At 45.7% G+C, this 23,107-nt stretch overlaps 1 protein-coding gene across 3 annotated transcripts in view; it reads right to left on the bottom strand.

Annotated features, from left to right (window-relative positions):
• Positions 1 to 1,162: 1,162 nt before the first annotated feature.
• The window catches only part of FBXL8 (F-box and leucine rich repeat protein 8), a 46,345-nt gene continuing 24,400 nt past the window's right edge, over positions 1,163 to 23,107 (bottom strand). For all 3 annotated transcript variants that reach the window (XM_068261042.1, XM_068261044.1, XM_068261043.1), the window contains 2 exons: positions 17,134 to 17,308; positions 1,163 to 3,176 (listed from right to left, as the gene is read on the bottom strand). In XM_068261042.1, the coding sequence (XP_068117143.1) occupies positions 2,174 to 3,176; positions 17,134 to 17,308 (1,178 nt within the window). In that variant the 3' untranslated portion in view covers positions 1,163 to 2,173. The remainder of the gene's footprint in view (positions 3,177 to 17,133; positions 17,309 to 23,107) is intronic.

The raw sequence follows: 23,107 nt of genomic DNA, 5'->3' as shown, positions 1-23,107 counted from the left end.
CCGCAGAGTGGAAACCCTCCACAAGACCCGTATCCACTGTGCCAGCCGCTTTTGACTCTACTCACTGAGAATATTGTATACTACCCCACCTCTTGTCCTCCCCCCCCCCCCATTCCTTTGTAAGCTTGCAAGGGCAGGGCTCTTTCACCCTTTTGTATCTTGGAATGTGTTACACCTTTATTCATATTCATTTTGTCACTGTAATTACCAATTCTGTATTTTGTACCAACTGTGTATTTTATATATTTGTTTATACCATTGTCTGTATTATTTTGCACCCCCTGTTTGTTTCTTACTTTGTACAGCGCCACACAATATGTTGGCGCTTTATAAATCAATAATAATAAATCAATAATAATTGTAAAGAGGTGGAGTTGGTTTTAATTGTTTTTACTGTATCTTTATTTTCCTACACAATAGTAACTGAGGATTATGATGAACAATGTAACAGAGGCGGCGCCACCACTACCTCCATTTTATTCTGGTTTTAACTTATTTTACTCTACGCTGCCCCCTCTGTTACATTGCTCATCATAATCCCTGGTAAATACCCTTGGTGGAGGGGTGTTATCCCCTTTTTCCTTTACTACAGAGACGACTTCTTAACCTGAGGTCTAATCTCCTCACCTGTCTTCACAGTGGTTTCCTTGGAGGCAACCCACCTTTGTGAGTATTCTCTTCACAAAATTACAGTCTAATTACACTTTGTATTACATGCTACACCATATTTGGCTCTCGTTGTATCCCTTTCCCCCTTTTTTGGTAGTTTAACTGGTTTCCCTCTTTTATGTAGGTTGATGGTGTCACATCCTATTTCACCTACATAATCAAACTGTGTAAAGACACCAACCACCTTTTTTCTCCTCCTCTTGTACCTGTGTTTAAAGGGAACCTGAAGCGAGGAAAATTATTTAAAATAAACACATGACGTAGCTGCGAATTAATATTACATACTAACCTCACTGTCAGTTCCTCTCAGAAGCTCACCTTTTTTTTCTTACAGTGATCCCTTCCAGTTCTGACAATATTTTCTCAGAACTGATCATAAAGGGGTAGATATAGTAACATGCACAGGACAGCCACGTTGTCTCACTGAGGGAGTGCAATTGCCAAAGCAGAAGTAGAATCTCCAAAAGGCAGAAGAAAGGGCCTCGCACATCCCTTATAAAACTTCACTTTTATTGGTATCAAGTAAAAAAGTCATACTTTACATATCCAAGAAATTCAATCAAGAGAGGTACAGGCCGGTAGGGAGGTCGACAGCCGTTTCGCGCCAGTTAAAAGCAGTGCGCCACTGTTTTCTCAGAACTGAAATATACCAGTTGCTGTCAGTTATATATCAGCAGCTGTCAGTTACAACTGAATGTGCATGGTGATGTCCATGTTTACCTAAGGCACAAATGGTTGCTATTACAGTTTAACAGTGTGCTGACCAGGAAGCTGTTAGGGGGTAATGGCCATTTTTAAAATGGAGGATGGGGAAATCCAATGATCACAGTGGACAAACAGGACTCAGGAGAGGAGAAAGAGATTGAGGAGTAAACTACACAGGAGGTAAGTATGACCTGTGTATGGTTATTTTGGCTTTTTCTTTTCAGTTCAGGTTCTCTTTAAAGAGAACCAGAGATGAAGCACCCTCATGTATTTTACCATATATATCAGTTGGAGCATTAGAGAAAACACCTACCCTGCTTTCTGTTTCATTCTTCACTGCTCAGCCTGCTTCTAATCAGCCCTGATAAAATCCCAGGCTGAGCATTCAGGTACAAAAATCATCCGACTCCTCAGTTTATGAAACCACTAATTCCGACTCCAGGTACCCAAAATTGCCTCGACACCGATTCCACAGCCCAGTCAGGGTTATGGAGTGGGTACAAAAATCATCCGACTCCAACTTCTACCCAAAAATTGCTCCGACACCTTGGCTCCGACTCCACAGCCCTGCTAGGAACAAATGTTCATAAGTATGCTAGCATTCTGGTCAGTTAAAATGGCTATTTTGCCAGGTCAAAGTATCACATCTATGGACATAAACACAATATTACCAGTGAAGCATGATTAGTGAAAACAAGGAAAAAAAAGAGATCATGTGTTAAGTTATTGGCTTGTGCTTTACTCCGTTAAAAAAAGAAATAGCCAGTTAAGTTATCTTTTTGAGTCTTGTAGAAGCTAATTAATGTTGAGGTGCTGATGTAGAAGTTGGCTGACAATACGTTGGTTTCCAAGGATGTTTCACTTTATCAAGCTTCAGGGTGTATTTCTTCAAACGAGGGCAATGTGTCAGAAATGCCTGGATGACGTTTGGCATCACAACACAGTAGCAATGGATTTCCTCCAGCCAAGGGCACTTTTTGGCTACGTTAATAAGATGTGAGTTGAGGGCATCAGAGGAGGTGGTCTGGATCACAAGTTTTTTGAGAGTCCGTGTGTAGTGGTTGCAAACAAAATCTAGTTGTCTTGACATTTCATTAAAAGTGTTGAGCTGTAATGTAGCTACGGGGATGTTGGGCTTTAGGATTCTTGGAATTTTCCATGCTGGAACAGTGTGGTCAAACTCAATATCCACAGACAGGGAAGGGTGACGTTTACAAAGCTCTCCCCAAACTTCGTCAGATATAGCAAGAGTATACTTATCGAGATGCTCACATAATATATCCAATTGATGAAAGGGTGGTCTTTCTGCCTTCATTAATTCTTGGAACACATCATCTGACAGAGTGGAACAAAAGGCACCTAGGACACACAACTTGGGACATTTTTGTAAGACTTCTATGAGTGTATCAGGGGTTACTTTGCAGACTAAAGTTCTGTTGTTGATGTACAGGCTGCGGAGATTTGGACTTCCGTTAGCTATGAGTCTTGTGAAACCATCGCTTAGAGTGAACGGAAGTTTACGTAAATCAATGTGGTGGAGGTCTATTTGGCTACCTTTTCTGCACAGTTCCATGATGCTGTCCAAAATCTCTAGGCCAGAGTAGAAGAAAGGATTCTCCCCACAACACTTGATGGTTAGGCTCTCTAGTTTTTTGCTCTCCTTGGCCAAACTTCTGAGGATCTGGCATACGTTTTCTCTGGTTGCTTCTTTGGATTGGTCAAACTCAATGTTTAATTGTCTAATCTGCCCAAGGAAACCCTGCAAGCCATCCAGAGTAAGTAAATCATTATCTGTTACCCACCTATAAGAGAAGATAACACACAGAGTTTGGTTAACCATGCACAGCTTTTTCTGTGTTGCTCATTGTCATCGGATTTTTAAGTACTTTTACTGCAGCTTCTCTTTTTTACTTGCCGCTCACTAGAACATCAGCTAGTTTATCTATGTTTCTGCGTGTGGCAAAACCTTCAGCGTTTAAACAGGCACCCTTATTATGTCATCGCAGCAATGCTATGCTACGCACCCCCTGTAATGGTAATTCTGGGGGTCCGGCAAATTACATCTCCCTCCAAGTTGCTACAACTCGGAGGGGGAATAGTGTTTAACGCCGTTGGGGAGTTTAGCAGGGAGAGCCGTCATTCGGCTCGCCCTGCACGGAACTGCCCTGCGCCGGGATAAGATGTACTCCCCTTATTATCATCACACTGCTAGTCCTCTGTGTAGGAATGTGACAGAGGAAGCTAGACAATGATGTAATTATTGGCTTAACAACCACCATGTACATTTCTTACTGTTGTATTTTCTTTTTGGTGTATTGCTTTTTTGGGCAATATCCCGTCATATTCCCTATCTGTCGATTATTCTCACTAACCTTCCCCCTCTTTAAACACATAACCATAACCACCCCCTCTGATCCTAACCTTCCTCTTATGACTCCTAATGCTGGGAATACACGGGTCGATCCGGCGGCCGATTAGCCGCCGGATCGACCCCCGCCGCATCCCCGCGGATCGATTATCGCTTGTCCCCGCCGGCGCTCCTTATCAGCTGCTCGATTCCCTGCCATTGTCCACCGGCGGGGATCGAGCGGGCGGGGGTTGAGCAGTGTGATCAGACCAGCTGAATATTATCAGCTAGCCGGATCAGCTGCTCGATACACGGTACAAAAACGTACCGTGTATCCCCAGCATTACACTAACCTTACCACCTTCTCTGTTAAGACTAACCTCTCTCATCGCCACTACTATACTCTGCAGCCACAAGGGGACTTCTGGCGACAGGAGCGTGATCGCAGTGGACCCACGCCTACACATTTGCAGAAGCCTGCTACCCTGGCCTAGGTCACCAAACTTCCAAAACTGAAAGTGGGAACCTGGAGGGGACCGGAATGTCAGCGATGGATCTCATATACAGTGGCTTGGAAAAGTATTCGGGCCCCCTTGAAGTTTTCCACATTTTGTTACATTACTCCCACAAACATGATTCAATTTTATTGGAATTCCAGGTGAAAGACCAATACAAAGTGGTGTACACGTGAGAAGTGGAACGAAAATCATACATGATTCCAAACATTTTTTTACAAATCAATAACTTCAAAATGGGGTGTGCGTAATTATTCAGCCCCCTTTGGTCTGAGTGCAGTCAGTTGCCCATAGACATTGCCTGATGAGTGCTAATGACTAAATAGAGTGCACCTGTGTGTAATCTAATGTCAGTACAAATACAGCTGCTCTATGACGGCCTCAGAGGTTGTCTAAGAGAATCTTGGGAGCAACAACACCATGAAGTCCAAAGAACACACCAGACAGGTCAGGGATAAAGTTATTGAGAAATTTACAGCAGGCTTAGGCTACAAAAAAATTTCCAAAGCCTTGAACATCCCCCAGAGCACTGTTCAAGTGATCATTCAGAAATGGAAGGAGTATGGCACAACTGTAAACCTACCAAGACAAGGCTGTCCACCTAAACTCACAGGCCGAACAAGGAGAGCGCTGATCAGAAATGCAGTCAAGAGGCCCATGGTGACTCTGGACGAGCTTCAGAGATCTACAGCTCCGGTGGGGGAATCTGTCCATAGGACAACTATTAGTCGTGCACTGCACAAAGTTGGCCTTTATGAAAGAGTGGCAAGAAGAAAGCCATTGTTAACAGAAAAGCATAAGAAGTCCCATTTGCAGTTTGTCACAAGCCATGTGGGGGACACAGCAAACATGTGGGAGAAGGTGCTCTGGTCAGATGAGACCAAAATTGAACTTTTTGGCCAAAATGCAAAACGCTATGTGTGGCGGAAAACTAACACTGCACATCACTCTGAACACACCATCCCCACTGTCAAATATGGTGGTGGCAGCATCATGCTGTGGGGGTGCTTCTCTTCAGCAGGGACAGGGAAGCTGGTAAGAGTTGATGGGAAGATGGATGGAGCCAAATACAGGGCAATCTTGGAAGAAAACCTCTTGGAGTCTGCAAAAGACTTGAGACTGGAGCGGAGGTTCACCTTCCAGCAGGACAACAACGCTAAACATAAAGCCAGGGCAACAGTGGAATGGTTTAAAACAAAACATATCCATGTGTTAGAATTGCCCAGTCAAAGTCCAGATCTAAATCCAATCGAGAATCTTTGGCAAGATCTGAAAACTGTTTTTCACAAACACTGTCCATCTAATCTGACTGAGCTGGAGCTGTTTTACAAAGAAGAATGGGCAAGGATTTCAGTCTCTAGATGTGCAAAGCTGGTAGAGACATACCCTAAAAGACTGGCAGCTGTAATTGCAGCAAAAAGGTGGTTCTACAAAGTATTGATTCAGGGGGCTGAATAATTACGCACACCCCACTTTGCAGTTATTGATTTGTAAAAAATGTTTGGAATCCTGTATGATTTTCGTACCACTCCTCACATGTACACCACTTTGTATTGGTCTTTCACGTGGAATTCCAATAAAATTGGTTCATGTTTGTGGCAGTAATATGACAAAATGTGGAAAACTTCAAGGGGGCCGAATACTTTTGCAAGCCACTGTACTTCTAAGGGCTAACTGAAGCCCCAGGTAAATAAAGCATTTTTAATTCACTTTTTCTTGGCGCACTAAAACAATGTATCGCATGTATCAGCAGGTATGATATGGCCTGAGGTAGCTGTCAGAGCTTCTTATAAAGCAGGAGCCTTCCATAGGGCTGAACACTAACCTCTCACTCCAATCAACACTGCTTATTCCGCACAGACATTTTAATTAAGTAAATAGATAATAGTGTGGGGTTCTCTGCCTGACCTATATGAACTCCCGTGTCCAGGCATACGGGTCATCAATGAGCAGAAAGAGACCCAGCTGGTGTGTAATGTGCCCTCAGCCAGTTTTATTTGCCTGCACCCTATGTTTGTCAGCAATTGGGGGGTTTGAATGGCAAATTGCTGGTAGATGACTGATTTGTGGATTCCCTCTATTGTTGTAATGCATAGGGCACAGGTAAACAGATCTGAAGGACACACATTGCCAGGTCTCCCCCTGACATTAGGAGTCCCACTGTCTGGAGACAAGAATTGCACATTCACATATTAATTACCCAGACACAGTTTTTTTTATTATTTTCTGTAAGTATCTTAGGTAAGTATTTAATTTTACTTTCTTTGTTCCTCATAGGTTTACTTACAAAGGAACCTGAAGTAAGAGGGATATGGAGGCTGACGTATTTATTTAATTTTAAACAAAACCAATTGCCTGGTAGTCCTGCTGATCCTCAACCGCTAAAGGTGCCCATTACCGGTACAATTTTTCATCAGATACGATCTTTCAACGCGATTTGAACCATCATAACTAATCGGAAGGCAATTATCGATTGTTCACATTTACTGAATGGTTCTTTCTTTAAATTCGTTCTTAAAATCCAACTTTTGGATCGATTTTTATCCTATTTAGCAATCAACCAAAGAATCGTTCCTTATCGATTACCTTCATAAACAGCAAATTTTCTATACAATTCGATCATTAAAATCGCATCGGAAGATTGTTTTTGGTAAAAAAAAATTGTACTGTTAATGGGCACCTTAAAGGACTTCCGAGGCCAAAATTACTAAAATGACACTTTACCTTTTTATTATCAGAATCCACGGAGGACGCCCTGCTCTCCCTCCGCTCCCTTCCGCCGTCAATCTAGAGTTTTCGGTTCCCCCAGGGCTTTGCCCGATCCCACCGAACGGGTGGCATCCATTCCACCACTAAGATGGCCCCCGCCTTGATCCGCGGCTGCGCAGTATGCTTTGCCGCGAGTGCGACTGCGCAGCCTTTAGCCCGCCTCCAGCCGCGCCCGACGTACGCTTCAGGAGGATGCCAGGACGCACTATGCGGCTGGAGGCAGGCCTTAAAGGACTGCCTCCACAAACATGCAGAACAAACATGCAGATCAGATGTTTGACTTAAAGGACTTCCGAGGCCAAAAAGCTATTGTATTTTTTACTCACATGGGGCTTCTTCCAGCCCCTCACAGCCATCGCAGTCCCTCATCGGTGGTCCTTGCTGTCCCCGCTGGCTGCCTGCAATGACGGTGACCTGCCGGCGGGGTCACTTCTTCTGCGCCTGCGTGGGCACTCGTGCGCAACTAGTGCGCAGGCGCAGTATGCGCCAGATGTCGTGGACATCCGCAGAAGAGCTGACCCCACTGGCGGATCTCCATCATTGGGGGTGGCCAGCGGGGACAGCGAGGCTGGCTACTGAGGACCACCAGAGCTGCGGCGAGGGACTGAGATGGCTGCAAGGGGCTGGAAGAAACCCCAGGTGGATAAAAAATACATTACTTTTTTGGCCTCGATAGTCCTTTAAGTTTGCATTTGCCTCATGTTTGTTTCAGGTGTGTGATTCAGACACCACTCTAATGCATGAAAGATGAGCACGGCTTTCAGGCTACTGGTGTTGTTTAAAAGGAAATAAATATGGTAGCCTCCATTTCCCTCTCACTTCAGGGAGCCTTTAAGAAAAAAATATATTATAGGCTGTAAGTAGCATTTCTGCTTGGCTTTTGCTTTCAAGTAGAAGAGGACAGCCAAGTGGTTGTAGCTCATGTTAATCCAAGTAACCTTCATATACATGTTGATTTTGGACAGACTGTCCTTTGGTAGTTTACCAAACCCACAATTACAAGATTTCTCCTCTGTTCGGGGAACTTAGCATAGAAGGCTATTTACATAGCCTGAATCAATCCTTACATAGATCAGAATCAAACCACTAATTCCTGTAACTTTTACCCAATGGCAATGCGGCCGCTATCCCAGAAAAAAAGGATTAATGGATTGTGGCCTGTGTGAAGCACAAGCTTGGAGTGAGTTTTAAGCATATGAGAAGAATTTGGTGCTGCAATCTTTTGCCAAGTTTCACTCTAGCGTATGTTTTTAAAGGTTTCAGGGCAGCTTCTAGGCATCTTACTGCCTGATGCAAACACCGCTCCCCACCCCGTTTAGAAGTGTGGCCAGCATCTGTTCCTCCCAACTCCCCCCAGGTAGAAGTGCGGTCAGTATATGCTCTGTCTCCTATTGCCCCCTCTGTCTGGTTCCAACTACCCTCTGTAAGAAGTGCCCATGGCCCTCCTCTCTATATCACCCCATCTGAATATGCAGAGCAGCTGCAATGGAGCGATTATTGTTTAGTATTTATATAGTGCCAACATCTTCTACAGCACTGCACAGAGCACATAGTCTTGTCACTGACTCACCCAGAGGAGCTCACAATCTAATCCCTACCATAGTCATATGTCCATCGTAGTCTAGGGCCAATTTAGAGGTAAGCCAATTAACTTATCTGTATATTTTGGGGATGTTGGAGGAAACCGGAGTGCCCAGAGGAAATCCATGCAGACACGGGGAGAACATACAAACTCTGTGCAGATGGTGCCCTGGGTGGGATTAGAACCAGGGACCCAGCACTGCAAGGTGGAATGCTACCCACTATGCCACTGTGGCTGGATAGTGTAATGATTAAGGGCTCTGATGCAGGAGACCTGGGTTCAAATCTTAGCTCGTCCTGCTCACTAAGCCAGCCACTTTTGAGTCTGTAAGGAGTCCTTGGGCTAGACTCCTTAACACTGCAACTGCTTACTGAGCGCTCCCTAGTGGCTACAGCTCAAGTGCTTTGAGTCCGCCAGGAGAAAAGTGCAATATAAATGTTATTTGTCTTGTCCTCTTCTCCTTACTGCCGCCTATCATTTCCTAAGACCACAATACATTGCAAGTGATATTGGAAGCCTACGGAGAGACACTGCCACATGGTAACAGGTTGCAGAGCAGAAGAGACGGCCCAGCCCCGGACTAGTTAAGTTTGCTCTGCTGTGGCCGCTGTGCAGATTCTTTCACTGGTGCCGCCCCCTAGATTTTGCCATGTGAATCATTTCATTCTGGCTTCATGGTATAGCCAGCCTTAACGCCCCATTCACACTGCACGCGTTTCCAGCCGCGTTTTGGGAACGCGTGCAGGAGGCCGACACGCACGACATCAGTCTGATGTTCACCCTGCATGCGTTCCGGACCAGTGCGGTCAGGGAACGCATGTTGCACGCATTTTTTCCCAAAACGCGTGGCTGACCCATTCACTTTTAGTGAATGGGATCAGCCACAAAACGCATACAAACGCGGATGGCGTGCGTTCGTACGCGTTGCGTTCCGAATGCATGACCGTCTGCGTTTGGTAATGTGAACAAGGCCTAAAAGGGTCACACAAATGAGAAAACTTTATTATTGTGCATTTGCATGGCAAGTTAGTTTTAATAAGAGTCTTTTGTGTTCATTTACTAACGACCTCCTGAGCTGGACAACTAAAGTCATCCACCGAACATGGACTGGGCTGGTAAAAGCAAGAAACCATCTCCTGGGACACACAGAGCTGACAAGGTAACTAAGGAGGTGCCCAATATAGCTAAAATAAGAACTGTTTAAAAAGTGACGTAAAAGTGTGGAGTACATACAGTATATAAAGCTGCTGGATGAGTTGGGTGCGCAGGAGTTGCTGACAGTAAAGATAATGGTCATTTAACCACTTGAGGACCGTGGGCTTTACCCCCCTTAAGGACCAGGCACTTTTTTTTCCCATTCAGACCACTGCAGCTTTCACGGTTTATTGCTCGCTCATACAACCTACCACCTAAATGAATTTTGGCTCCTTTTCTTGTCACTAATAAAGCTTTCTTTTGGTGCTATTTGATTGCTGCTGCGATTTTTACTTTTTATTTATTTTCATCAAAAAAGACATGAATTTTGGCAAAAAAATGATTTTTTTTAACTTTCTGTGTTGACATTTTTCAAATAAAGTAAACTTTCTGTATACATACAGCGTGAAAAATGTGGACAAACATGTTTTTGATAAAAAAAAAAACCCATTCAGTGTATATTTATTGGTTTGGGTAAAAGTTATAGCGTTTACAAACTATGGTGCAAAAAGTGAATTTTCCCATTTTCAAGCATCTATGACTTTTCAGACCCCCTGTCATGTTTCATGAGGGGCTAGAATTCCAGGATAGTATAAATACCCCCCAAATGACCCCATTTTGGAAAGAAGACATCCCAAAGTATTCACTGAGAGGCATAGTGAGTTCATAGAAGATATTAATTTTTGTCACAAGTAAGCAGGAGATGACACTTTGTGACAAAAAAAAAAAAAAGTTTCCATTTCTTCTAACTTGCGACAAAAAAAAATGAAATCTACCACGGACTCACCATGCCCCTCTCTGAATACCTTGAAGGGTCTACTTTCCAAAATGGAGTCATTTGTGGGGTGTGTTTACTGTCCTGACATTTTGGGGGGTGCTAATTTGTAAGCACCCCTGTAAAGCCTAAAGGTGCTCATTGGACTTGGGGCCCCTTAGCGCAGTTCGGCTGCAAAAAAGTGCCACACATGTGGTATTGCCGTACTCGGGAGAAGTAGTACAATGTGTTTTGGGGTGTATTTTTACACATACCCATGCTGGGTGGGAGAAATATCTCTGTAAATGACAATTTTTTATTTTTTTTTTACACACAATTGTCCATTTACAGAGGTCTTTCTCCCACTCAGCATGGGTATATGTAAAAATACACCCTAAAACACATTGGGCCATATGCAATTCACTTTTTCTACTGAGTTTTCTCCAGGGAGATAATTTTTCATCTTCAATTTAAAATAACTTTTTAGCACTTTGCAAATGAAAAAGTACCAAAAATTAGATGGAAAAGTGCTACCAAAATTATTTTGAGTATTTGTTTGCTTGCTGGTGATGTAAAAGGCATTTTATTTATAAGTTGTGAAAATATCACGTAGGAGAAAACTCAGGTGAAAAAGTGAATTGCATATGGCCCATTATACTACATCTCCTGAGTGCGGCGATACCACATGTGTGGCACTTTTTTGCACCCTAACTGCGCTAAGGGGCCCAAAGTCCAATGAGCACCTTTAGGATTTTACAGGTCATTTTGAGAAATTTCGTTTCAAGACTACTCCTCACGGTTTAGGGCCCCTAAAATGCCAGGGCAGTATAGGAACCCCACAAATGACCCCATTTTAGAAAGAAGACACCCCAAGGTATTCCGTTAGTAGTATGGCGAGTTCATAGAAGATTTTATTTTTTGTCACCAGTTAGCGGAAATTGATTTTTATTGTTTTTTTTTCAAAGTGTCATTTTCCGCTAACTTGTGACAAAAAGTAAAATCTTCTATGAACTCACCATACTCCTAACGGAATACCTTGGGGTGTCTTCTTTCTAAAATGGGGTCATTTGTGGGGTACCTATACTGTCCTGGCATTTTAGGGGCCCTAAACCGTGAGGAGTAGTCTTGAAACGAAATTTCTCAAAATGACCTGTGAAATCCTAAAGGTGCTCATTGGACTTTGGGCCCCTTAGCGCAGTTAGGGTGCAAAAAAGTGCCACACATGTGGTATCGCCGTACTCGGGAGATGTAGTACAATGTGTTGTGGGGTGTATTTTTACACATACCCATGCTGGGTGGGAGAAATAACTCTGTAAATGGACAATTGTGTGTAAAAAAATCTAAAGATTGTCAATCACAGAGTCATTTCTCCCCCCCCAGCATGGGTATGTGTAAACATACACCCCAAAACACATTATACTACTTCTCCTGAGTACGGCGATACCACATGTGTGACACTTTTTTGCAGCCTAGGTGCGCTAAGGGGCCCAACGTCCTATTCACAGGTCATTTTGAGGCATTTGTTTTCTAGACTACTCCTCACGGTTTAGGGCCCCTAAAATGCCAGGGCAGTATAGGAACCCTACAAGTGACCCCATTTTAGAAAGAAGACACCCCAAGGTATTCCGTTAGGTGTATGGCGAGTTCATAGAAGATTTTATTTTTTGTCACAAGTTAGTGAAAAATGACACTTTGTGAAAAAAAAACAATAAAAATCAATTTCCGCTAATTTTTGACAAAAAATAAAATCTTCTATGAACTCGTCATGCACCTAACAGAATACATTGGGGTGTCTTTTTTCTAAAATGGGGTCACTTGTGGGGTTCCTATACCGCCCTGGCATTTTACGGGCCCAAAACCGTGAGTAGTCTGGAAACCAAATGTCTCAAAATGACTGTTCAGGGGTATAAGCATCTGCAAATTTTGATGACAGGTGGTGTATGAGGGGGCGAATTTTGTGGAACCGGTCATAAGCAGGGTGGCCTTTTAGATGACAGGTTGTATTGGGCCTGATCTGATGGATAGGAGTGCTAGGGGGGTGACAAGAGGTGATTGATGGGTGTCTCAGGGGGTGGTTAGAGGGGAAAATAGATGCAATCAATGCACTGGGGAGGTGATCTGAAGGGGGTCTGAGGGGGATCTGAGGGTTTGGCCGAGTGATCAGGAGCCCACACGGGGCAAATTAGGGCCTGATCTGATGGGTAGGTGTGCTAGGGGGTGACAGGAGGTGATTGATGGGTGTCTCAAGGTGTGATTAGAGGGGGGAATAGATGCAAGCAATGCACTGGCAAGGTGATCAGGGCTGGGGTCTGAGGGCGTTCTGAGGGTGTGGGCGGGTGATTGAGTGCCCTAGGGGCAGATAGGGGTCTAATCTGATGGATAGCAGTGACAGGGGGTGATTTATGGGTAATTAGTGGGTGTTTGGAGGAGAGAACAGATGTAAACAATGCACTTGGAAGGTGATCTGACGTCGGATCTGCGGGCGATCTATTGGTGTGGGTGGGTGATCAGATTGCCCGCAAGGGGCAGGTTAGGGGCTGATTGATAGATGGCAGTGCCAGGGGGTGATTGATGGGTGGCAGTGACAGGGGGTGATTGATGGGTGATTGACAGGTGATCAGTGGGTTATTACAGGGAAGAACAGATGTAACTAATGCACTGGCGAATTGATAAGGGGGGGTCTGAGGGCAATCTGAGCATGTAGGCGGGTGATTGGGTGCCCGCAAGGGGCAGATTAGGGTCTGATCTGATGGGTAACAGTGACAGGTGGTGATAGGGGGTGATTGATGGGTAATTAGTGGGTGTATAGGGTAGAGAACAGATGTAAACACTGCACTTGGGAGGTGATCTGACGACGGATCTGCGGGCGATCTATTGGTGTGGGAGGGTGATCAGATTGCCCGCAAGGGGCAGGTTAGGGGCTGATTGATGGGTGGCAGTGACAGGGGGTGATTGATGGGTGATTGACAGGTGATCAGGGGGATAGAGGTATACAGTACACAAGGGGGGGGGGGTCTGGGAAGAATCTGAGGGGTGGGGGGGGGTGATCAGGAGTCCCCAGGGGGCGTGGACAGATAGTGACAGGGAGTGATTGATGGGTGATTAGGGGGGGTGATTGGGTGTAAACAAGGGTCTGGGGGGTGGGCAGGGGGGGTCTGAGGGGTGCTGTGGGCGATAAGGGGGCGGGAGATCAGTGTGCTTGGGTGCAGACTAGGGTGGCTGCAGCCTGCCCTGGTGGTCCCTCGGACACTGGGACCACCAGGGCAGGAGGCAGCCTGTATAGTACACTTTGTAAACATTACAAAGTGTATTATACACTTTGTATGCGGCGCTCGTAGGGTTAACACCCCGCCGGCGCTTCCGTATGGCCGGCGGGATGTTGCGGCGAGTGATCGGAGACAGGCGCCGGCGGAGGATCGAGTCACGGATGACCCGATTGCTCCGCCCATGCCCCTAAAAGGACCGCCGCCTCTGTGGGTGAGCTGGTCTTTGCGGGCTCCACTACCCGGCCACCCCTGTGCGTTAGGCGGTCGGGAAGTGGTTAAATTACTACACACAAATCCGGCACCCATTCTCACATGAAACCTCCCCCAGTGTCTAAACCAAACTTCCCCCACCTGATGCCTAACACTAACCCCTCTCCCTAGTGCCTGATCTGATCCCGCCCCCCCCCCCCACACACACACACACCTAATGCTTTAACCTAATTGCTCCTACTTGTGCTTAAACCAAACCTCCGCCACCTAATGCCTAACACTAACACCCTCCCTAGTGCCTAATCTGAACCCCCCACCTAATGCCTTAACCTAATTGCTCCTACTTGTGCCTAAACCAAACCTCCCCCACCTAATGCCTAACACTAACCCCCTCTTGAGTGCCTAATCTCAACCCCCCACCTAATGCCTAAATCTAATTCCTATTACTAGTACCTAACACTAACCCCCCTCCCTATTGCCTAATCTGAACCCCCCACCTAATGCCTAAACCCAATTGCTCCTACATGTGCCTAAACCAAACCTCCCCCGCCTAATGCTTAACACTAAACTCCTCCCTAGCGCTAACCTTAACCCCTCACCTAAGGCCTAAACCTAATTCCTCCTACTAGTGCCTAAAACAGAACCCCCCCACCTAATGATTAATACTAACCCCCCATAAGTCCCCTAAACTAACCACTTAACCCCAGCACCCATGTAGTGCCATAAGGAGTAGGCGATCGACTACTAGTTGCATTGGGCATCCAACTCACTTCTTGGACGCTCGATTACCAAAAATTGAAACAGGTTTCGATCCCTGCATCCAAATGATGTGATGTGGTCCTACCTCCAAAGAAGACAACTGGCATTCACCGAATGTGACCATTTATTCAGTACTTGAACAGATAACATGTTTCATGAGCATTAACCCACTTCTTCAGGTCAGTATACGGTGCCTGCTGGGCAGTGGGTCCCAGCAGCACCTCCGCACAATAGTGAGGGTTGCGGAAAGTGCTAGTTCAGCACCCCATCTTTTTAATACAAAAGACTAGTGCAGCACAGTGTCTTGTGCATTACGTGTCTATACTTTTTGAAAAAAGTCTATCAAACATACCTGGCAGGCTAGTTCCTGTAGTTCAATTTTTCTGTTAATATGACAGTGCAATTTTACTGGAGAGAAAGCTGTTAAGACTCCTCCCCTCATCAACCAAATGATGTAGTCAGGAAGAGGACACAAGCCAGAATTTCCCAGTGAGCATTTCTTCCAGAATTTCCCAGTGAGCATATTGAAACAAAGGGTGTCCTAAGTAATACAATAACTAAAAAATGTAAACGGGGTATGGCAAGATTACTGGACGACCCTAATACAAGCCGACTGGTGGCCAGGAAGAAAGTCAGGATTATGAAATGATTCAGACATCCAACAAAAAGGTGATTGAAACCGGTATTTATACCTACACTGCTTCCATATAACAAGAGTATTGAGATTGGGGATAACTTCCTTACATGCGCTAAGTTAATTTTTTTTCGCCTACATTACCTCTAATAAGGACAGCGGGGGGAGGGAGGGGGGGGGGGGTGTCAAGCAAATGTATTAATTTTTATTTACTGTTTTTCGAGGTAACAAAGTGACAATACTGAACCTTTCAATTAAAGGAAAACAGACCAAGATTGTAAAAGATTTGATACTCACCTGGGGCTTCCTCCAGCCACCTATCAGCCATGGAGTCCCTTAACGCCTGGGCCATTTGGTTCATCCATTAGCTGGCCCGAGAAACTTGGCTAAGTCACGCTTGGTTGCGCATGCGCACCCCTGTTGTGCTCCTGTAGCCAAGTTACACAGCTGGCTAGCGGACAAACCGAGAGGCCCGGGGAATCAGCGAGGGAGCCCACAGTCCGAAGGGGGCTGGGGGAAGCCCCAGGTGAGTATCAATTCTTTTACTATCTTAGTCTCAGATACACTTTAAAACTAAGAAAACCACCTAGTTTAAATAGAACCTAAAGTGAAATAAAAGTAGCCAGTTTAACTTACCTGGGGTTTCTTCCAGCCCCCTGTAGTTGTCCTGGTCCATCACTGTCATTCTGCTCTGTTCTATTCGGCCGCTGTGTCCCTCTGAAAAGCTGTCAGACTGGGCCAGTCATGGGCTTCTGCCCTGGCCACGCTTCTCCTCAATGCCACTACCATTGCAGGAAGTACTCGGTGCATGCACAGTACCAGTTTTGACAAACTGCGCAAGTGCAGAATGTTCCCATCCACGGGAGCACGATCCAGAGGCGTGTGGCCCAGGGCATGCAGCTTTCAGAAGAACATAACTGCTGAATGGAAGAGTGCGGAACGACGGCGAGGGACCAGGAGGACTATAGGGGGCTGGAAGGAGTAAGTTAAACTGGCCACCTTTAATCCACTTTAGGTTTCCTTTAACTGTCAGTAAGTAGGAAACCTTGGTGTTCGTCGGTGTCCTAACTCTGGCCCTGTTCAGGGCCGGAGTTAAGACACCTACGAATACCTGGGTACTTCTGCGCAGTGTAGGTGACTATGCAAGGGAATGCCTTCTTTTGTAAATAAGACCCCGGCTTTTAACTGCTTGCGGTTTTTAAGCTGTAGGGACAGCAGTGGTTCCTGGATGACTGATTCCTACGAATGCATTTTTTTGAACATGTGAGTGTGCAAAGGGTTAAAGGGAACCTAAACTGAGAAGGATATGAATTTTTCCTTTTAAAATAATACCAGTTGCCTGACTCTCCTGCTGATCCTGTGATTCTAATACTTTTAACCACACAGCCCCTGAACAAGCATGCAGATCAGCTGCATGTTTTTTTCAAGTGTGTCATCAGCCACTACTGCAGCCAAAGAGATCAGCAGGACTGCCAAGCAGCTGGCATTGTTTAAAAGGAAACATCCATATACCTCTCCGTTAAGGTTCCCTTTAACTGTTTATTTGCAATTTTTCTGGCCACACCCCCTTTAGTACATGTTTAATAACGTATTTAAATGTCCTAACTTGAGGGGATGTGCCTGGTTATATGCATCTTTTTCTGAGTAGAAAACCTGACGCAAAACAAAGTTCCAGCACTTGTAACTATGTAATAAAAATAGCACAATATAGCTTCAGCTTGTTACGTACCGGATTTCTGTGTAGTGCCAGACTGAGCTAGAAGCCACGGCGGAGGCCCAGGACTGGCAGACTTGGGACACGGCTCGCCTGTCTGTGAGAGGCAGGTAGTAAAATACATGTGTGAGCACTTCTTGCGGCATGTACTCCCATTGTCCTGACATGGCGTCTCTGATTTCAGGTGAGCCTGAGGTGAGAGAGCAGTCAGGTTAATATGCTGCGTAAACGTCACTCCAGTAGTTTATGACCAAATAAAGACAAAGCAGATTCCTTCCTCTTCTGTTATTTTATTGGTCTGTCACATAAGGAGGGTTGAAGACTTTGTATTGGATACACATTAGCTGTGACAGGTGTAAGGTGAGCCAGTCAGTCAGGGAGTGGCAGAGCTGACCGCATACAAACAAGAGGGAGTTATGTAAGAGGAATTTGTTAGAAGACTGCTGCTCCTCAGTGCCCGTTGCTATAGTAGGTGTGAGCATGCAATAGTGTACCCAATATACATACTGTATATACTATATATCTTTGAGTATAGTCCTTGCAAACGCTAGCATAGCTATAGGTCATTCAGACGAACCAATTGAAAGGCTACTGAACCAGAGAGGGATACAGAGGCTGCCATTTTATACAATACCAGTTCCCTGGCTGTCCTGCTGATCTCTTTGGCTGAAGTGGTGTCTGAATCACACGCCAGAAACAAGCATGAAGCTAATCCAGTCAGACTTCAGTCAGATACATTTGATCTGCATGCTTGTTCTGGGTCTGTGGCCAAGGCCCCATTCAGTCAGCAACACAGCAAATGCGTTTTTGCATTGCTGTGTTCTGCAATTTTTCTGCGATTCCAATTTACTATTCTCAATCCAGAGAATGAGAATCGCAACGCAATCGCTGTGAAAATGCGACATGCAGCACGTTTGCGATTTTAGGAAATCACAAATGCGCTGCAATCACCGCAGTGTGATCCCATAGGATTACTTGTGCAACAGCACAATGCTGATCACCAATGATCAGCAAAGCGCAAATCGCGGGCAAAAAGAGCCTGAGTGTGAACTCAGCCTGCATACTGGAAGCAGAGGATCAGCAGGACAGCTAGGCAATCTGCATTGTTTAAAAGGAAACAAACAAGTCAGCCCCCATATTGCTCTCACTTCAGATTCACTTGAAGTGACATAATATGATGAGATAAATATGTGTCTGTTAACTCCAATCCCACTTAGAACTAGCCTGCGTTTCTTTGGTTTTTTTGGTGTGTTTTTTTTTTTTTACTATAGGGGTTCACAGGGCCCATTCTCACTTGAGCGGGAATCGCGCGATTCCCGCTCAAGGCAAACCGCTAGCGGTTTTTTAAAAAAACGCTACAACATGTAACACATGGCAGTGTTCTCACAGCGTTAACCGCAAACGTGTTACATGCATCGGTTTGCCGGCGATTAGCGATCGCGATTAGCATGCATAGCACCGCTAAACGCGATCGCTCCAAAACCGCAGTGTCCAGTGATTTTTCCGCGTAATCGTGGGAAAACCACTCCCGCAAAATGTTTTGCGATTCTTAGATGTGAATGGGCCCTAAATGACAGTTTCTCTTTGTTATAATTTAAGTAGGCCTCAGTTACTTGGCCTGAGTTTTATGTAAAAGGCTTGTCCGCAGTGTATGCCTTTAAAATAGACAGAGGCATCTCAGGGTCTGCGTGTAGCAGAAGATACACGCAGATACTGAGAACATGTTCCTAAGAGAAGGCCATCGGTTTACTCTGACCTCCACTTACAGGACAGGAACAGTAAACATTGGCCATATTTACTAAACATTCACATTCCCGCATCTGGGTCAAGTGCCTCATCGATTATTAATCGAGTAGGTGTGTATGATGACACCACAAGTGAGTCCACCAATAGACTTATTTAGGGGGTGGCGAAGATGATGTCATATTTAACTCTTTCCTAGCCGGTATTAAATCTGGAGCGAGCAATGGAGAACTCACTTCTGCTTCTTCCTTCTGCACTAGCTCGCAAGGCCGACTGGGACCTAAGCATGTTCGTCCTTTCTGTAATCTGATATAATGTATGTTGTACATATGTAGTTTAGTGTAGCGTAGTTAGGAAGAAGGTACCTGATTGACTTCAAGAGGGAGTCTAATCATGAGCTTATAACGCAACATGAAGATTGGCATGGCTAGGATATGATGAATGTATCTATCTGTATTCCTGTGACTTGAATAAATAACGGAAACATTGAAAGAAGCCTGAGCAAGTCTATATCCTGTTTGCTGTGTGGAGAGTCAAGTGATCTCACAGTCTGTGAGACGATGGTGTCGAAGCAAGGTGATAAGAACAGTTTATAACAGTGGTGCCTGAAATCCTTCCCTGCCTAGCTATACAGGCAGACGGGCCTGGGGCCGATGGAAAATGGTTTCAAGATATTCCACAGCAAAACAAGCGGAATAGACGGACACGGACTGTAAAGCTTATCAAGCTGAGACTGATAAGCTGGTGTGAGTAGTGTGTGGGAGCCGAGCACACACGGGCTACAATTCGAGAGAACCAGCGGCGACACTCGTGGATGTTAAACTTAGACTGAAAGTGCACATCAGTCCTAGCCTAAACCGGATCACAGGTGACTGGAAGGCTCCGAGGCCGGCTGGCAGCTGCCGCTGGAGATTGATCCGCTGAGCCAGTGTGGGTACACAGAGCTGACGCTCAGTAGTTCCAGGGATCCACTCAGTGTCGTGGAAAGTTGCCAAAAGCTGGTCGAATTCGCAGGCTTACAAAGTCTTCTGCTCAGGCAAGTATGTTTTACGTTGTTGTGTTGCATTATCTGTGTTGTATTTGGGTATTATAACAAGGAGAGGTTAATGTGTTAATGTGTACGTTCTGTGTTAAGTGCAGCATGGTTGCTGCGGGCTTCTCATCTCTCCCATGCATGGTGGGAGGGGGGAGTCTGGTTTATGTGCTTGGTTTTTTTTTTCTTCTCCCTCTTCAGATTCAAGCTTCCTGTGTTGTATATTTACGGAGTGGTTATCTCTGCATTTGTCTCAGGCATGTTTGTGCTGGCAAGAAGTTTTTTCTCTTCTCTTCTCTTCCCGTCTCTACAGAGGCTGGGAAAAAGGGGGGGGGGGGGTCCCCCGCAGCAGGAGATAAGCCAGCGGTGCTTCAGTCTGTTGGGGCTGGATGGGGGGAGAGAGGGGAGAGAGGAGGAAAGCGAGTGTCTTTCTGTTTGTGAGATGTTCTGCACGTTTCTCGCATTTCCAGTCGGGCGGTTCTTAGTTATGTCTGTGATAGAGTGAGAAAGATTCCTACGTCTCTGGGGATCCGTATGTTTGATTGCAGTTCGGATTACAGCTGAGACGTGAAGGAATGCTGAGGCTGATTTTTGTGCACTGTGGATAGAAGCTGTGTGTAACGATGCATAAAAAAAGTATGTTCTATTTGTGTTTGCTCTCTCTCCTAGGTCTATAGGAACGAGAGGCTGCTATGGGAGCAGCCATCTTGGCTGGCAGTCCAGGACTCAAAATGGCGGCAGTGGAGAGAGCCCGCCCCCGTGAGTCATGGCCCCCACACGTCATGGCAGGGGGGAGGAGGGGCTGGGGGATCCACGTCACGGCAGGCTGTGCTCGCGGCTCCGGGCAGAGCAGCTGAAAGGGAGGGGGGGAGAGATACAGAGACATGCTACTGTGTGTCTCGGGTTTCAACGTATTTCCCCAGAGTTTTTCCCAGAGTCCATGGACAGGAATGCCAGAATAGGAAGTGTTTCCCAGCTCGGTGCAGGGACACACGGAGCAGTACAGATCAGAAATGGGTCTGTACTGTGTTGCTTATGGGATTATTCCTGTAAGTGAGGCACCTTAATGGGTGGTGCAGCATGAGTTCCCAATAGAAGGAAAGGGGGACAGCGCATCAAAGGGGGTGCCGGAGTTGGAAAAAAGGGAGTTGACCAATTCGGGTTTCCGTCGCCGCTTCTGCAGAGCGGTAACGTTTTTTTTCCGGTTTTGTCGTGAATAAGGCCAGAGCTGGACTGAGAGGTCTATGCTGGGCTGGAGCTGTTTTGTGTGCGTTTTTTTTTCGTCCACTGATTGGTCAAATATGTTTTTTCCAGCTCCTATCAATTGTAGCACAGAGAACAAGGACTGACAACAGTTCATGGGGCAATTATACAGATGATAGCATTGCCGTTTACAGAGTGACAGTGTATCAGTACGCTGTTTGCCATGTGACTACCTTCCATGTGGGCATTCAGGGATCTGCATACAGGCATGTGACGCTGGTATGCTTAGCCCTGCACCCTGTGTAGTTTAAGTGCAAAGTGCTCCTTCCTACAGGGAGGCAGCCAGTTTTTTTTGGTAGTTTGGGTGGTGGCACGGCAAACATTGGTCAGAGGGTACAACACACAGAACTTCTAGCAGAGCTGGTATCGCGATGAAGTTCTAGATAAGTAAATGCGATAATGAGTAAGAGCATTGCAGGCTCACCCGCAAAGCAGCATCAGGTGTGGCATCCGTAATCTGTGCATGCGACGGCCGCGCATGGACAGATAAGGGGGGATGTGGAGTGAGCTGCAATGGGGTGAGAGCTTCCAAAGGTGAAGCGAGCTTCCAGAGGTGAAGTCCGCGGGAGCATATTTTAAACAGGTAAGTACTGAAGATAGTACTGAGGTAGGGGGGTGAAGTTTAATGAGAACCATAAAGCAACGAGATCAATTACGGTATATATTGATCAATTTAAAGTGTAAAGAGTACAAGCCGCAGGGCGAATCCCAAATCATTAATAAGAATTGATTTGTTTGTATTTCGATTTCAGGTGTTTGGCAATATGGATTTGAGACAGATGCAGTGCTGGCAGCAAAGCTGGAGATGTCAGTCGGATAAGCGAAAGGTTCCAGATGCCAATCTAAGCTTGGAGGAACACGAGATTCCTGAAATCGGAAAGAGACTAAAACACGAGATTCCTGAAATTGGAAAGAGACTAAACCACGAGATTCCTGAAATCGGAAAGAGACTAACGAAACTGTCGGAGCAAAGCATAATGCAAAGTGCTAATGTTTTTCTTTCCCAGGGTGGTGCTTTTATAATGAAGTGTACCATGCTGATGGTGATCCTAGGTTGCCATTCCGTCCTAGGAGAACGAAGAGAGGACATTCTCATGTATAATAAGGGGTTAATGAGAATGCAAGGCCCAAGCATGTTAATGTTGGGTGACAAAGGTACTGATCCTTTCACACCTCCCTCCGCTTGGCACAGATGGACCATGCAGGGACGGAGGAAAGGAGCACTTGTGCCAGGAGAAAGCAAATTTCATGGCACAATGTGGGTGAAAGGTCTGAAGGGTCAAGTGTGCGGGCAGTGGGAATTTAATGGCAGTGTAAATCTGCTATTGAATGCCACACTCCCAGAATCAATGCACCAATCCAAAGGTTTGTTAAAAGGTACATTGCAGTACAATGGGTACATGCAAAAGGTGGAGTGTGTGATTCAGGGGTACCTTGTCTTGGTTATGCAGAGTGAGATGGGTCCAGATTGGAGAGGAACGAGCAGGAGGCGTCAATTCTCTTACCAGAGAGACGCAGGGGACCACATCACACTCTGGAGCTACCAACAGAGAGTGCCTCTGAAACAACTATACACACGTAAAGGCTGGAAAGCCAAGGGTGGGAGGTTCTCGAAACAAGAAGTAAAAATCGCGATCAAGCCACATTTCCAGGTGACAAAGAGGGTGGGGAGAGCGGTCCCGGGGGAGGGAAAGCCCACACAGGGAACCCCATTCACACCACACGGGTCACAACAGGGGACGATATTACACAGTCCATATGCAACAGCTTATCCTCATGAGAGTTGGGTAAGTGAAGAGGTACTCTTAATCGAAAGATTGCAGAGAGTACAGTCTTCCCGACCTCAGGTACATATTGTGCCTCAGGACGTAAGGGGGGAAGAGGTCCAATCAGGACAGCTGGGGACATATTTTGTCAGCGAAAGATTGGACAAGGGGAGGTATATTAATT

This window comes from Hyperolius riggenbachi, chromosome 11 (assembly GCF_040937935.1).
Source record: "Hyperolius riggenbachi isolate aHypRig1 chromosome 11, aHypRig1.pri, whole genome shotgun sequence".
Lineage (NCBI taxonomy): Eukaryota > Metazoa > Chordata > Amphibia > Anura > Hyperoliidae > Hyperolius > Hyperolius riggenbachi.
The sequence above is the reverse complement of the archived record's forward strand: the minus strand, read 5'-3'. Positions and strand labels throughout refer to the sequence as shown.